Below are 15,169 nucleotides of genomic sequence, written 5' to 3'. Positions count from 1 at the left end.
CACTACAGTAACTATGCAAAGTGTAAAACTGAATAAAATGGGCTCAAAAGGGTTTAACCGGCCAGCCAAATGGGACAAAGGTGTATAAGTGAGACTGCACTAAATAACGCAAAGCTAAATTGAAGTCTGAGTATTTGTCGCACGATAAACGGATATCAATAAGTGCCTATTACTGCCTATTTCCCTAGAAGTAATCCCTAGAAGACCTCATTCTCCTTCTGTCCAATCGCGTGGCTCATTCTCCACACTGCCTTCTCTGCCTCAATGGGAGCGACAGACTTGCAAATTCCCCACCTCATTCCCCCGTGCCCCAGGCCAAGTGGCCGGACGCTGTCTACTCAGAGGGGCACTGCGTCCCTGTTTGCCTTCGCTGACCCCCTATATGCAAAAGTGATCAGGCCCTCCAGTACAGAGAGGACATCCTGCTCTCTCCCAGCGAGACGGAACTACTGTACGGCCTGAGTGGGCGGTCATGTGCTTCACATGCCTCTCTGCCGTTGAGGCGGGGAATTCCCGTTCTCTTAATAACAACCCCTTACAATGGAAAGGAAATGAGGAAGTGCTATAGGAGGAATAGGAGGAGTCTCCTTGTCATTGGCCAGACGGTGAGCACCTGTCCTGGGGCCTGGGTCTTGGTTTCCGTCTTTGGGGCGCGACGTGGTCTGGGCATCAGGCTGAGTGCTACGGGGCGGCGGGCCCCTGTTCCCCGTGCACTGAACCAGAACCCGACCGCTCGGCCAGGGAACAGCTGATGTGCACGCTCCTCCTCCTGAACCTGATCCTCCTCCTCCTCTACCTCTTCTCACTCCTCATTCTCCTCATCGTCCTCCTTTACCTCTTCTTACTCCTCCTCTCAGTGCCCTTCCTCCTCCTCCTCCTCCTTCCTCCCCTCTTGCTACTCTTCCTCCTCATCCTTATCTTCCCTATCACCTTCCTGCTCCTACGCCTCTTCCTCTTACTACGCTTTCTCCTCCTCTTCCTCTTCCTCCTACCTCTCCTCCTCCTGCTCCTCCTACTGTTCCTATCGCCTGCCCTTCTCATACTGCTCTTTCTCCCCCTTATCAAAACCACAGCTGTTATCATGCCTGATCCTCTGTTGGAGTGTACTAGAGCATCACAGGAAAACGTGGTTAATGGTTTAGGTTGTTCTGACTGCTAGGGGCTTTTAGCGTTTATTACACACTGACATTGGAACGCCTCCATTCCTGTCTCTCTCTGTCTGTGTGTGTGTTTGTGTGTGTGTCTCTCTGCGTGCGTGCGTGTTTGTGAGAAACCCCCTTCATTTCACACCTCGACGAAGGCCGGCGTGGGAGCGGGCGCAGATGGCAGGGCCGGCCCACCTGAAGCAGGGGTGGAGGGACATTTGGTTAATCTCTCCGCCTTCACGCTTAACAGTCCCCCTCCATTCGTCTCCTTAATCTTGCCATTGATCAGGACGATGCTGTATGTGTGTCAGTGTGTGGGCTTCGGTGAAATGTTTTCTGATGGTCAACACTTTCAACACTGTCTCCCTCACTTCACACGCGGGTTTACATGCGCCGTGCTCGCCCGGTTTCTTCATGTGGGAATGATGACATGCAGTCTCTCCTGTCTGTCACCTGATCCTGCTCTATTGTAGCGGGGGAGGGGGAGGGGTATGGTGTGATTGGCATCCGATTCTCATGACACGGTTTCACTGGCCCAGAGCGGATAACCGGGAGTTACCTCTGAGTCTCCTGATTACACACAAGACGCAGATGCACGCATGCACAAAGACACATGCACGCACAGGCTCGCATACCTTTTCACATACTCACACAGATGCAGGCGCACACGTGCACGCACACGCACACACACACACACACACAGCTCTAGCGAGAGAATTGTTACCAATAGCAACCTTTCGTCTCACAAACAAGCAGCGAGAGCATGAAAGCATACAGATGCAGCCTCCCAACGAAAGCCCCACACTATTGGAATCACTCTTTAGTTTCAGACATTGCAGAAAGCCTTTGAGCTGCCCCACATGTGCTTCCAGGATATACATAGCATTATATTAATGAATTAGGGACGTTTAAGACTCCCTTCATTATTTAATTCATAACCATAACGAATAAAAATACTTTATTCTGTATTTTTATATGCGCCTTTATATATCCAATAATAATATAATGTAGTCAAACACTGTGGGCAGAAAATTGTGCTCTTTTGAACCCTAAAGTGTCTCCATCTCTTTTCAGGATGTTCAGGCTTCTCGGCCCCAGATACACTTCCTGTGAAGTTCACACGGGGTTGCAAATATAGGTGCAACAATTGCCCGGTTTCACTATTAGCCACGCTATTAAATGTTAAATCTATACTCCTTGCATCCCTCGTTGCATGGCATGACAAAACCCTGCAGAGTGGGCGTAGGGGGCTGTTTGCTGTCCAAGCAAAAGAATAATATGTAAATGCAGGTTCTGCTATAGCTGGAATTACCGTTTTCTGTCAGCATGGTGGAGAATATTGTAACTGAATAGGCTTGTTACTGGCTGAGAGGGATGCACACCCTAACCACTAGGCTATTCTTAGGCTCTCTGTTCATAGTGCTTCTAGCCACGGGCATACTGTTGGTATCAATGAACCTATTCTCAGCCCATCCTTCCCCCCTTTGTATAATATAATCATTTTACATTTTTACATTTACATTCAGGGCATTTGGCAGACGATCTGTCCAAAGCAACTTACAACCATTAATACAATTTCACACACCAACGGTGGTGTCAACCATTCCAGGCGACAGCCAGCTCGTTGGGAGCAGTCGGGGTGGGGTGTCTTGCTCAGGGCCGCATCGACACACAGGATCGAACTAGCAACCTGCCGGTTACAAGTCGACCCACTCCACCTCCTGAGCTACTGCCAAACCTAATCTTTAATAACGTAACACTGTGGGCTCGCTTCTCCCAACACTTCCTCCCTTTATTTTGTATTCATCCCCTCCCTCTCCCCACCCTCCCAGCCAGCCATCGTGTATTCGCCTCAGAGATATCCTGCAGACAGAGACATGTCTCTGGGTAGGAGGAGGAGACGCACACATCTCCTGGATGCACTGCACACACGCGCTCCCCGTCCTCCGCTCAGTGCAGAAGGGTTCCCGGGCACATCTGCATGTTTTATTTATTCAGTCTTGGGTTCCGGCGGCCATGTTGCTGTGTGTTTACACTGCAGAACGCTGGCTTGTAGCACACAGCCACGGCCCAGCCTGAAGAAGCATAGTCTTCTCTCTCTCTCTCTCTCTCTCTCGCTCTCGCTCTCTCGCTCTCTTTCTTTCCCCCCCCCCCCCCTTGTGTGTATGAATGGGCCGGTTCACAAGATGGCCTCTCTTGCACCTCCTTTACTCTGGGACACAACCACTAGTTCACTGGGCAGGGCTGTCCTTGTTTCCACCAACCACTATGTGATTCATCACGCGGCCGACACGTGTTGTGATTACCGTTGTGGCAGACACATGATTTGTTACAAGATGTCAAACATTGGGTTTGTTTGTCTATGACGTTGAGGCATGGATGTATTATCGATGTACAATATCTTTTTTTTTTTTTGTTTCCTTTGTCCTCCAGTTTGTTCATCCGGTTGTGTATTCAATAAAGCTTAATTTCTTTTCAAATAACAAACTAAATAACGAGATAAGGTAGATAAGAAAGATATCAACTTTGTTAATTCCCCGGAGGGGAAATTCTTTCAGTGCAACAGCCCAGCAGCAGTGGAAAACACAGTATCAAATGCATACAAAAAAAAAAAAATACTTATTTTTTTTGTATCTCAAAAATAGACGCTACAGTAAAGACAAAGAGAACAACAAGGCTAACAAAACAGATGGTATCAACAATCTAAACTATAAAGTGTAAAGTGTAAAACTAAATGATTGTATCCGCTTTTGGCTCCCTTCAACATGAGTAGGCAGACCCTGGAAGGCCCTCTCGTCTGCCTCTGGCTTCCCTTTTTGAGGTTTTTCCTTTCATTTTGCAGAGATGCTCTGAACCTGCTTAAGGGGACCCCTTCCTCCGGAGCCGCCGTACCCGTGGCCGCGCCCACCGCCCCTGCTGCCCCCCCGGCCTACACCCCCGCCCCGGCCGGCCCTCCCCCAGCCCCGGGCCTCAGACCCAACATACCTCCGCTCTCCATCCCTGGGAAGCCCGGCGCTCCGGTAAGCCTGCCATCCACTGACTGGATTTCCGATCGTCCGTTTGTCAACACTAAAGACGCAGGTTTAGGCAATGCTATTGGTCACTCATTTTGAATGGAATCAAAATGTGTAACTGTGTGTGTGTGTAAGGTTTCTAATTTCATTAATGTTATCACGCAAAGGCAAAACCAAGACAAAGCGACAACTTTTTATTTTTGAAAGTTGTGTACTGATTGAGAATGATTAGGATGAGGGTGTGCTGATTCAGAATCCTACTGTGTAAAAATTGCGACTGGCATTAATCATTTTTTTTGTTTGAACGCCAGTGTATTAAAATGTAGCACACATTGGTGAGAAGGCCTCCTGCTTACTACCAGGTGGTCTCTAGACCGCCAGACTATCATCCAGATAACTGCTTAACAAAGTTTTCTTAGAAACTCACATTCATACAATGATTCAGCCACTCGTCAAACAAGCTGTCTTGCTCAGGGACACGTAGGTTGCAAGAGCAAATGCCAGGTGGCCTTCCCTACCACCTGAGCTACAACGCCGTCCGACTGTGTTTCTCACCCTGCGCTCTCACTCACCCCGGTATCTCTCTCACCCTGCTCTCTCCCTCCCCCCTCCGTCTCCTCACCATAGGGCACCTTCACCGACCTCCCAGCCTCCAACATCCGGCGCATCATCGCTCAGCGGCTGACCGAGTCCAAGACCACCATCCCCCACGCCTACGCCAGCGTGGACTGTGACATGGAGGCCGTCATGAAGCTACGCAAAGACCTGGCCAAAGGTAGAGCTCCACGCACGGCCACGCCCCGCTGCCAGCCATTGAGGTCAGACCAGCGAGTGGGTCATAAGGTCAGGGTCATGTTCTAAATACGGTGGCTCGGCCGGTAGATTCTTCCACGCTGGGAGGCAATACGACAACGCTGTAACGGTACATCCTGATCCTCCCCCCCCCCCCCTGAGATGGGCTATTTATGTTCTGTTTGTGTTTAGTGTGCCTGCGTGGACACACACACACACACACACACACACACACACACACACACACACAGCGGTTGCCCTGACGGTGTGACTTTGGCAAAGGGAACAGTCATGGTTATTTGTGGAGGCAGATGTTGTCAAAGCTTCTTCACATGAGTGCTCGGGACCGAGGGGAATCTGTTTCATACGTTGTATGACCGTGTACGTCCGCTCATCCGTGGCCATCATTTTCCTCGCTTCAGTGTGGCCCTTTTCAAACCTCTGGGTTATTATTTATTTCATTTGAGCGGCCTACGTTGGCTGAGAATCTCCTTGTAATGATATGTGCAAACACCTTGAATGAGATCTGGGTGGCGTGATGGATACCGTAATCATAGTAATTTTACCTCTGTAATGGTTCGGATTCAGACTCCTAAAATGGCACCCTTCAAACACAGTCGTCCAGTCCTAACGATGGTAATCTTCTCCTTCAGTCTCGTATTACTTATAAAAGACAGCGTTTGGCTGTGGTGATGACGCAGGTAGGACAAGCACCGCTGTGGTTGCTCTGTTTGACTCAGCGTGAGGAGGAACTGCACATTTCCCTTCCCACGCTGTCGTTCAGAGAAAGGTATGGTGAAACCTCTCCATACAGCTCAGTTGTTTACCCTCTTCCACCTCTCCTCGGCTCACCGCAGCCCTTATTAACGTCCTCCCTCTCTGACATCGACAGCCCGATGGTTTTCAAACCAGCGCGCCCCATCCGACACAAAGGGCTCTTTTGAAAGCCTTGGTTGCCTGAGCAGTTCATTAGGCTGGCTGTGTTCAGGCAGAACGCTACACGAGTCCTCCCTACTCCACCAGAGAGATGCCTCTCACCAACGCTGTTCATTTTAAAGCTTCTCTCATGACCTCGGTCTTATTAATGGTCTTGGTTATAAACCAGCCGGATGTATCCAGGTGCTCTTCAAGTTAAACGGGTGGCATTTGAAGACCCATATGCATCTGAAAGTGACTTCAATGGTTAGGAGTCACGGAGGACTACCTCCTGACACCAGTGATGAACGCTAGGAGTGGGGATGGCTCTGTGGAAGGGGACAGCAAGCAGCAGAGCATGCGATCGGGAACGTGTCTCTCTGTCCTCGGGATTTTAGGTGCGAGGTCTCCGGTCTCTATTCTTAGGATCTCCCCCTCTCACACCAACTCCCCACAAACAGCCGTTCCCCAGACCAAAGGTTGCTGCTCTTAAGTTGTTATAGCATGCTAATGAACCGTGCGTGGATCTTACACTATTTAGGCCGGATATCACGAGGAATTTAGAAATCCCGTTACTGATAATCAAAGAACTAGCTAGATCTTATCAATGCACTGGCATTCAATTGCAGAAGGGATATTCTTGTACTCGAGGGCTATATCTCAAACAGAAAGGATCTATTACGCAGCTGTCATCGTCTGCTGTGGACCATGCCTCAAGACGGTTTCATTTGATTAAAATCAATTTCCTCAGCAGTCTCAAGGGTTAATGTTGGTTACTCCTTGACAGAATGTGACGGCCATTGCTGACTGTGTTTTGTGTGTGTGTGTGTGTGTGTGTGTGTGTGTGTGTCTGTGTGTCTGTCTGTCTGTCTGTCTGTCTGTCTGTCTGTCTGTCTGTCTGTCTGTCTGTCTGTCTGTCTGTCTGTCTGTGTGTGTGTGTGTGTGTGTGTGTGTGGGTGTGTGTGTGTGTGTGTGTATCCTCTTCGGTGGTCCCCCCTTTCTTCCTTTTATTCAGAGGCTGAACAATGTCACGGTTAGCTCATTAATCATCCTGCTTACACAACGCATGATGTCGGTCACCCTTTGGGGGGGTCTGTCACTCTTTGGGGGTGTATGTCACCCTCCGGGAGTCTTTCACCCTCCGGGGGGGGGGGGGGGGGGGGGGGGTCTTTCACCCTGAGCTACTAGGGAAGAGCCTGGCCTGTGGCAATGTCCTCCCTGTGTTTAGGACATTAGCTCATGCAGCATCGGCTAGCGGCTACGTGCTACCAAAGGTTGATAATGAGGAAGTGGTCTATAAATGTTCATGAAGTTCTGTCTGATCTGTATCACGTTTCATTCACCTCGATTCTTTTTTTAAAAATGGTTCTCTCTTTTTTGCAGAACAGGTCAAAGTTTCTGTCAACGACTTTGTCATCAAAGCGGCCGCAGTCACGCTCAAAGTAAGTCTTGTGGAAAGTAGGTTTCTGTGACGTACTTTCTATCTTTAGGAGGCCACATTGAGGCCAAGAGTTTACATCAGGGCAACGACATTAGAGCATTTAGTTCTGTAGAACGCATTGACAGAGTCTCCCCATGTCAACTTCTCAATAATACTACATTTACATTTTACATTGAGTGGATTTTTCTTATGCTTTTATCCAAAGCGACTTAGAACCATTCATGGGCGACAGCCAGCTCGTCGCGAGCTGTTATGGTGAGGTGCCTTGCTCAGGGACAGCGCGACGCTAGGCGAAGGGGGGATCGAACTAGCAACCTTTTCAGTTAAAAGTCAACCCGCTCTACCTCCTGAGCTGCTGCCGCCCCTAATCAAATGCTAATCAAATGAACGGGTGAATGAGGAACATGCGATTTGTCCGTACTTCATATTAGTACTCAGTCAGTCTTGCTAGCGAGCCACCATGCCAACTCCATCGGGAGGAGATATGCTCATTCTGCCCTGAAATCGGTGTGTGCACAACACATGCCTATTTTTATTGGTCGCCGCTCAGCATCGTTTCCATGCCTACTGGACTATCGCTGTGGCAACAGGCGTGTGACTCACTGCCCCCGAGCGGGTCATGCCAAGAACGCTGGCACTAACATGGCCGCCTTATGCGTTTCTATGCATTTGTTTTGCTGCAGGTGATATCCTATAGAAAAGTGACATGCTGCATTAGTCTTTCCCAGCGTCCCCCCCCCCGTCCCCCCGTCCCCCCCAACCCTAACCCCAGTCTCCTCATGACTAATTGTTGTGTGACAGTAGTCGTCAGTCCATTCACCCTCTCACAGGTTGATCAGATCTTCAATTTTCCCCCCAAAAACAGGAAATGCCGGAGGTAAATGTCACCTGGTCCGGGGACGGACCCCTGGCGCTGGACTCCATCCACATCTCCATCGCCGTGGCGACGGAGAAAGGGCTCATCACCCCCATCATTAGGGACGCAGCCGACATGGGGGTCCAGGAGATTTCTGCCACTGCTAAGGTAGCGACTGATGACTGCTTCCTGTTCTAGCCAGAACCCCAAGGTCTTCAGAGTCCAGAGGGGGACTGGCTTAACCCGGGGCTGAGATCAAAACCTCGTGATGAAAACCTCGGGATGCTGTGGGTAGCATTTAGGAGTGTCACTTTTGTAAGAAATTAGAGAAATTAATTTTAGTTGGGGGAATGCTCTGTGGGAAGATCTGTATCAGGTTGACTTTGCCTGCCTCCTTGTGAGACAGTTTCTTGATCTCTTGACCGCTCGCTTGACATCAGGGCATTGCCCCCGTCGGGATACACTATGCCTTCGATCACATGTGCTTCTGCTGTAAGTGTTGTAATGCAACACTTCTTTGTATCAGAGCGAGAGAGGGAACTAAATATCACCGCTCTCTTCCACTTACAGGACATATTGCAGAAATGGGGGATAGAAACGCGCAGGCAAGCAATATATTCTACCAAAAAAAATTGTGAACAACGTTGCGGTGTGGCCAGTGAACGCGCGCACCGCTGTCAATATCACCCATTCCACTTCCGCTTTAGCTTATCAGAGTGGTGTCGGTCCGACCCCAGAGTTCACAATCCAGCGCCACACAAGTTCAACCATGCAGCCCGACCAGAGACCTCCTCTAAGGAGACGGACCCTCCTCTAACAGGGGCTCGGTCTGTCCACCCAGAGCTGGCACGATCTACTGGGTCGTCACGGCAACCGCCTCCCCCTCATCCCAGCCCTGATCCCGTACCAGTGTGTGCGTAGCCTCCCTGCAGATCATGTGATCCTCCCCCGCCCCCCTGTTGCGCTGCATGTATAACGTGCTTCAGGGTTGAGGCGATGAAACTGATAAGGTCTGTGGTCCCATCAGATTAAATATGTATGGGACTTATTTGTTTTTGGGTTTCCTTGAGTTGCCAGGATGTTATTGGCTTATTGGCATCCCAGCGTCCCCCCTCGTGGCCGGGGCTGAAAGCCATGACAGATATTGATTTATTTATTCGCTCCTAGACTTTCATCAAACCAATAGCCTACAGTAGTCTACCGCTGGGTTAGCTAATGAACTTTAATGGGCTTGAATGGCAAACAACAAAGTCTGTTGTGTTTCTAAAGGCATCATGGGTCTTGTAGCTCTTGTTGTCTTTCTGTTGTCTTGGCAACGACAAAATAATGAACTTTCCCAGCATGACCCATGATGGAATGATTGTTTGCATGCGTGTGTGTGCGAGTTGTCAACATTTCAATACGTTGACCCATCTTTGTCACCAGGTGTGTGTCTGTGGTGAGGGATGATCCGTGTGATGTAAGGTGAGTGTTTATTTTTTAATCTGTGATGCGTTGCCTCTCCCCAGGCGTTGGCCCAGAGGGCTCGGGACGGGAAGCTGAAGCCAGAAGAGTACCAAGGGGGATCGTTCAGGTAACATACACTCACTCACTCACTCAATCGCTCACTCGCGATTGTGTGAGTGAGCCTAATGTCCCGGGTTCACCTCTCCCTGGATGTCCCATTGGCCACGCCCATAACGATTAACTTACCACCGTGAGGGGAGGGAGTCGCTGTCATTATCGGGGAGGGAGTCGCTGTCATCATCAGCTGGTAATGGGCCCCCACGCCGCTGGCCGCATGTATTATGCATGTGGTGGTGGTGGAGTCTCCTCGTAGCTGGGGGGCCGTCCATCATGGACCAGGGGGAAACCAGGGTTCATCACGCTGAACCCCTCAGGATGAGCACGCCTCCTCCACGTCTTTGAGTTGCATAATCTGATTTATGTACGTGTGTTTGTTTCTTTTATATTATACCTGGATGATAGTTATTTTGGGTTTGTATTCATGTGAATAGTATACAGTGTAAACACGCTCAGGCTTTATTTACTGTAGTCTTTATTGTGAGGCCGGGGGAACTGGATACCTCCTATACCTTCATAGAAAATAGAGAATAGAAAGAAAATAACATGAACACGAAAAAATACAGAAAAGGTTAGTAATGCATATAAACACTACCCAAACTATACAAGCCCAATTTTGTTTAAGTTGTAGAATCCCATATTCTCGACAGTATTTACAATATACTGTTGATACATTTTTTTTTTTTAAATCAATTGATAGCAAACTAATTTGGTACAAACGTCCTCCTCCCCACTCTCCCCTTTCTCATCTCCTCTCTCTCTCCTCCTCCTCCCCATCTCTCTCTCTCCTTCTCCTCCCCACTCTCACCTCCTCCCCATCACTCTCCCTCTCCTTCTCATCCCCACTCTCCCCCCTCCTCCCCATCTCTCTCTCTCTCTCTCTCTCCTTCTCCTCCCCACTCTCCCTCCTCCTCCCCATCTCTCTCTCTCTCCTTCTCCTCCCCACTCTCACCCCCTCCTCCTCACCGGTCTCACTTCCTCCTCCTCCTCCCCATCTCTCTCCTTCCTCCTCCTCCCACTTTCTCCATCCTCCCCTCCCTCTCCTCCCCTTTCCTCCCACTCTCCCCACACCCTGCAGCATCTCCAACCTGGGCATGTTCGGCATCAGCGGCTTCAGCGCGGTCATCAACCCGCCCCAGGCCTGCATCCTGGCGGTGGGGGGGTCGCGGGCGGAGCTGCGGCCGTCGGCCGACCAGCAGACCCTGCGCACCCAGCAGCTGATGACCGTCACTCTGTCCAGCGACGGGCGGCTGGTGGACGATGCCCTGGCCTCGCGCTTCCTGGAGAAACTCAGGGCCAACCTGGAGAAGCCCCAGCGCATGGCCCTGGTCTGATGAGCGCGAGGAGGGGGAGAGATACAGTGGGGGAGAGGGGGGAGAGAAAGAGGGGAGAGAGAGAGACGCAGGGATAGTCTGTCAGACCAACCAATCACCTCTACAATGTTCAAACTTCACAGGGGAGGGGAGGAAGGGTTGGGAGAGAGAGAGCAACAACAACAAGGCACTCGCAAAAGGGCCGCGATAAAGCCTGGCTCTACATAAAGGTTTCACATCGCGGGTTAATCCTCCGTGTTCACGAGGAGTATATTCCCCGCTCTGATCCCTGTGTCTCACTCTGGGTTTCATGGCTCCTCTGTACATCGTTTCTAGTGTTTAACAGTCCAGCTCTTCTGCGGCTGAACCCTGGCCTTTTAAAGTCCCTGATCAGCAGGTGGGGGGGCAGCTTAACACTGGACAGCTTCTAGAGGGGGGGCCCGGACTTTAGAGCAGCCAACCCGGCCAAATGTTACTTTTACTGTGGAGGAGGAGTCATCTTTTAGGAGTAGGAAGGTGAGCAACGTCAATTTACAAATATGTCCCTTCTTCCGATGGGAAATTAATTCTGTGTAAATATCGAATAGTTCAAAAATAAAGTTCTCTGTTTCTAATTGCAAACTCTATCTTAATTTATTTTGCAATTAGTTTCAACCTTCAATAAATACTGTTTTCCCGGCCCCGTTTGTATATTTTTTCTCCGGTTTTGATGCGATGACCTTGCACATCTGTCCGCTCTCTGTGTGAGGGCGAAGCCGCGTTGGTATTCTTTGGTCCTACTGACTGGTGCATCTGTTGCCGTGGAGGAACACCAAATCCAGGCGATCGCTCGGTGCTTCTGTAACTTTATTTAACATGAAACCTTTGTGAACTTCTTTCAGAATGTATCAGTCGAATCAATGTGTACAAACAACAAGGTAATAAAGAGGCGTGTGGTGTCTTTGATGCCACTAACATCCCGTCTGTGTCCTCCTGAAATGTTTAACAGCCACCGACGCTGAATGCAGATTGTTGTGTTTTTTTGGTTTGTGTTATAATTGATCTTGACTGGGAATAATAGGGCTCGTTCCAACCTGAACAATTAGCTTGTCGGAGAGAGTCGTTTGATCTTGGCTCACAGATTAATGGACCAGATGTTGCTCAAACCCTTTGTGTCAGCTTGGATAGCACCCGCGTTATTGTGGATGGACAATGTAACAAGCACCTGCTACAGAATTCACTCCACCCTCCTTTTTCCTGGTGACTGCTCTGTCTCCGCACTGAGATTAGACTAGCAGGGCACTTTATAAATCCCAGGTGGGGGATTTCAGGTGCACATGGGGAAATTATAAAACATGAAAATGATAGGCAATTTAAAAAGACACATGCAGACAATTCATCTGTGTACACAATATGAGCAGTATTGATAATTGATTTATATTGTGCATTTTGAATTACTCAAAGACGCTTTACAGAGTTAACACAAAATAAAATCGTTTAATAAAAACATGGGAGTAAAAAGCTTATAATAAAGGAAGGGCAGAGAAGGGAAGGAGGTTTTGTGGTGAAAGCTTTTTTCGAAGTAGCAATGTTCATGTAAATGCAACCAATTAATGTCAACATTATAGACCGTTGAGGTAGAGAAGCACATGTACAGTAATTGTTGACTTGGGTCATCCACATTGCCTTTAGAGGTTAACAAGCCTAACCCTATTTTTTATTATGAGGCTGCAGCCAGCAATTCATGCTCACTCTCCTTTGATATAATTCTGCTTTGAAGAGTCTAGTGCTGCTCATATATTCATTTGACTGCTGGCCGACGCACAAGAACCAGGAATTTCCATCAAACTTAATTTAATCAAAGCAAAGGGAGGAGAGTTAAAATTGCTGATAGTAGCTTCACTGTAAAGACCAAGCAGTTGGTGTTCTCTAGATATAGGAGGCTTCTGCCTCTCCTGTAAACGTCTTGAAAAGCCTAATCTATACATCTCCATCCGTCTGCAGCTGCATCGCCCACACCCTGCAGAGGAGGAGGTGTGAGCCACAGGATGTGTTTGTGTTGGTGGCCACGCACCAGCTGTCGCAAGGAGATACGCTGGTGCCTCTGAACCGGCCAGAGATATGATGGACAGAAGAAAGAATATTATCCACCTCCATCGTCACATGAAAAAGATCCTGTTAGAGTCTTCTCGTTAAACTGTTATCGTGTTTGTATAAGTGCGCTTCGACTGAGGATGAAAGAAGGGGGAAAGCGATGTGGACCCAGGTTGTGTTCCTGCCAGTGCTTGCTGTATGTGTTTTATAAAGTGTCGATCTATTAACTGTTGCGTCATTTGGGACGCGGCAGCTGAGGGAGGAACATCTGAAAAAGCATGCCTCCCACGCGAACATGAATGTGGGAGAACATACAGTCTCGTCACAGTCTAGCAGACCTGGAGCCTTCCGTGGCTGCTGCACTCTAACGGAACTTGGCTGCCCTCAGCTCCTGGAGGTGGGTCCAATGCAGAGATCCCCTTTAATGGTTTGTGTGCAGTGACAATCAAGGGGAATCTGGTGGTGATCTGATGCTTTGGTTCAGACCACCACCACCACCACAACCATCACCACTGACCACCTAAACCTATGCTTAAGACCACCACAATGACGTCAGCGGGGCCCGTTATGGGTGTCGTTCCTCTGCAGGAGGAACAATTGGCTGCTTGCTGGGGCTCGTTGCAGCTCCCGCACACCCCTGGCTACTGCAACCAAACTCTGACATTTTCGTCCGCATCCCTGACAATAAAGTGACATTTGCCCTCTGCTGACAGGCAGCCGCCAGTCCTGTTGTGAGACAACCGAGGAGGAGAGCTGTGATGTGAACGCCTCCTGCTGAGCTTGAGATGAATGTAAGCACAGGGGTCTTTGAGTGTGTGTTCCCACGTGGTGTGTGTGTGTGTGTGTGTGTGTGTGTGTGTGTGTGTGTGTGTGTGTGTGTGTGTGTGTGTGTGTGTGCGCGTGTGTGTGTGCGCATGTGTGTGTGCGTGTGTGCGTGTGTGTGTGTGTGTTTATGGATATCTGTGTGTATGTGTGCATGCATGCGTGTGTGCATGTGTCTGTGTGTGTGCACGTGCATGTGTGTGGTGCATTTGTGTTGGGGAGGGGGGGGGTCCATCACTCGTCCGCACCACCAGGTGTGTGGGTCAGAGTCAGGGTTGCGCGGAGCGGAGCCGTTGGATGTGAGGCGGTTGCCATGGATACCAAGAGAGTTTTTAGTCTGCGGTTCTCCGGGTACCAATCTTCAAACGTCTCACCAATGCATAATGCAACGGCGCGCGTGGCACACACACGCACATGCACACGCCGCGCTGACGCCTCTGGTTCTGGAGGTAGAAGTCCAAGATGTAGAGCTCTGATTGGCTGGCTTGGCGGGGTTAAGGCGAGGATGACTGATACTGGTTCAGAGCTTTTGATGGAAGCAGGAGGGGGAAGAGAGGGAAGAGAGGGAGAGGGTGGGGTAATCTTAACTGTTTACCCCAGCAATCAGAGAAGCTCCCTGGGGCCTCATAGCGCCAGCACTCTAAACAGAGCTCAACGTTGTAGGATGACAGGTGGGTCCAATCAGAGGATCCATTTTGGGTTTATAAACAAAGGACCTGAGTCTATCAGTATTTACAACGTAGTTTTGACTACCATCGGATGGTTTGACTACTTTGGACATAAACATGACTCTACAAGCTTCTTGTATTTCTTTATCCGTTATTTTTCCTATCTCTATTTTTCTCTTTCTCTCTCTGTACCTTTGGATCATTCTATTCTCTCTCACTGTCTATCTCTCTGGTCTTTGTCTCTCTCTCTCTCCCCCTCTCTCTCTCTCTCTCTCTCTCTCTATCGCTGTTACACCATGTGTGAACTGGCTTTGTGCTTGTGAAAGATTCTCATCCCCAGTCTCTGTTCGAGTTGTTTCAACCATTGTAGATGGATTTCCTCTCTGCTCTCCTGGCACCAGCACTCGTCCTTTCACTTCTCTTTTCCAGAGGAGGTTGTGAAACCGTGTCCCTCTGTCTGTCTGTGAACCTCTTTCTTCATGTCCATGCTTCCATCCTCTCCTCCACCAGAAGCAGCAGCAATGCAGAGGTGTACAGGTGTAAGGTGGAACATCTGCCCGCTCTGCT

At 49.4% G+C, this 15,169-nt stretch overlaps 1 protein-coding gene across 1 annotated transcript in view; it reads left to right on the top strand.

Annotated features, from left to right (window-relative positions):
• pdhx (pyruvate dehydrogenase complex component X) overlaps window positions 1–11,998 on the top strand; it is a 31,168-nt gene extending 19,170 nt beyond the window's left edge. Inside the window, exons 6-11 of the mRNA XM_030366312.1 lie at window positions 3,988–4,165; window positions 4,787–4,934; window positions 7,250–7,308; window positions 8,173–8,331; window positions 9,672–9,736; window positions 10,805–11,998. Coding sequence (XP_030222172.1) covers window positions 3,988–4,165; window positions 4,787–4,934; window positions 7,250–7,308; window positions 8,173–8,331; window positions 9,672–9,736; window positions 10,805–11,060 — 865 coding nt within the window. The 3' untranslated portion in view covers window positions 11,061–11,998. The remainder of the gene's footprint in view (window positions 1–3,987; window positions 4,166–4,786; window positions 4,935–7,249; window positions 7,309–8,172; window positions 8,332–9,671; window positions 9,737–10,804) is intronic.
• Window positions 11,999–15,169: the final 3,171 nt, after the last annotated feature.

This window comes from Gadus morhua, chromosome 9 (assembly GCF_902167405.1).
Source record: "Gadus morhua chromosome 9, gadMor3.0, whole genome shotgun sequence".
Classification (NCBI taxonomy): Eukaryota; Metazoa; Chordata; class Actinopteri; order Gadiformes; family Gadidae; genus Gadus; species Gadus morhua.
Note: the sequence above shows the minus strand (reverse complement) of the source record. Positions and strands in the feature narration are given on the sequence as shown.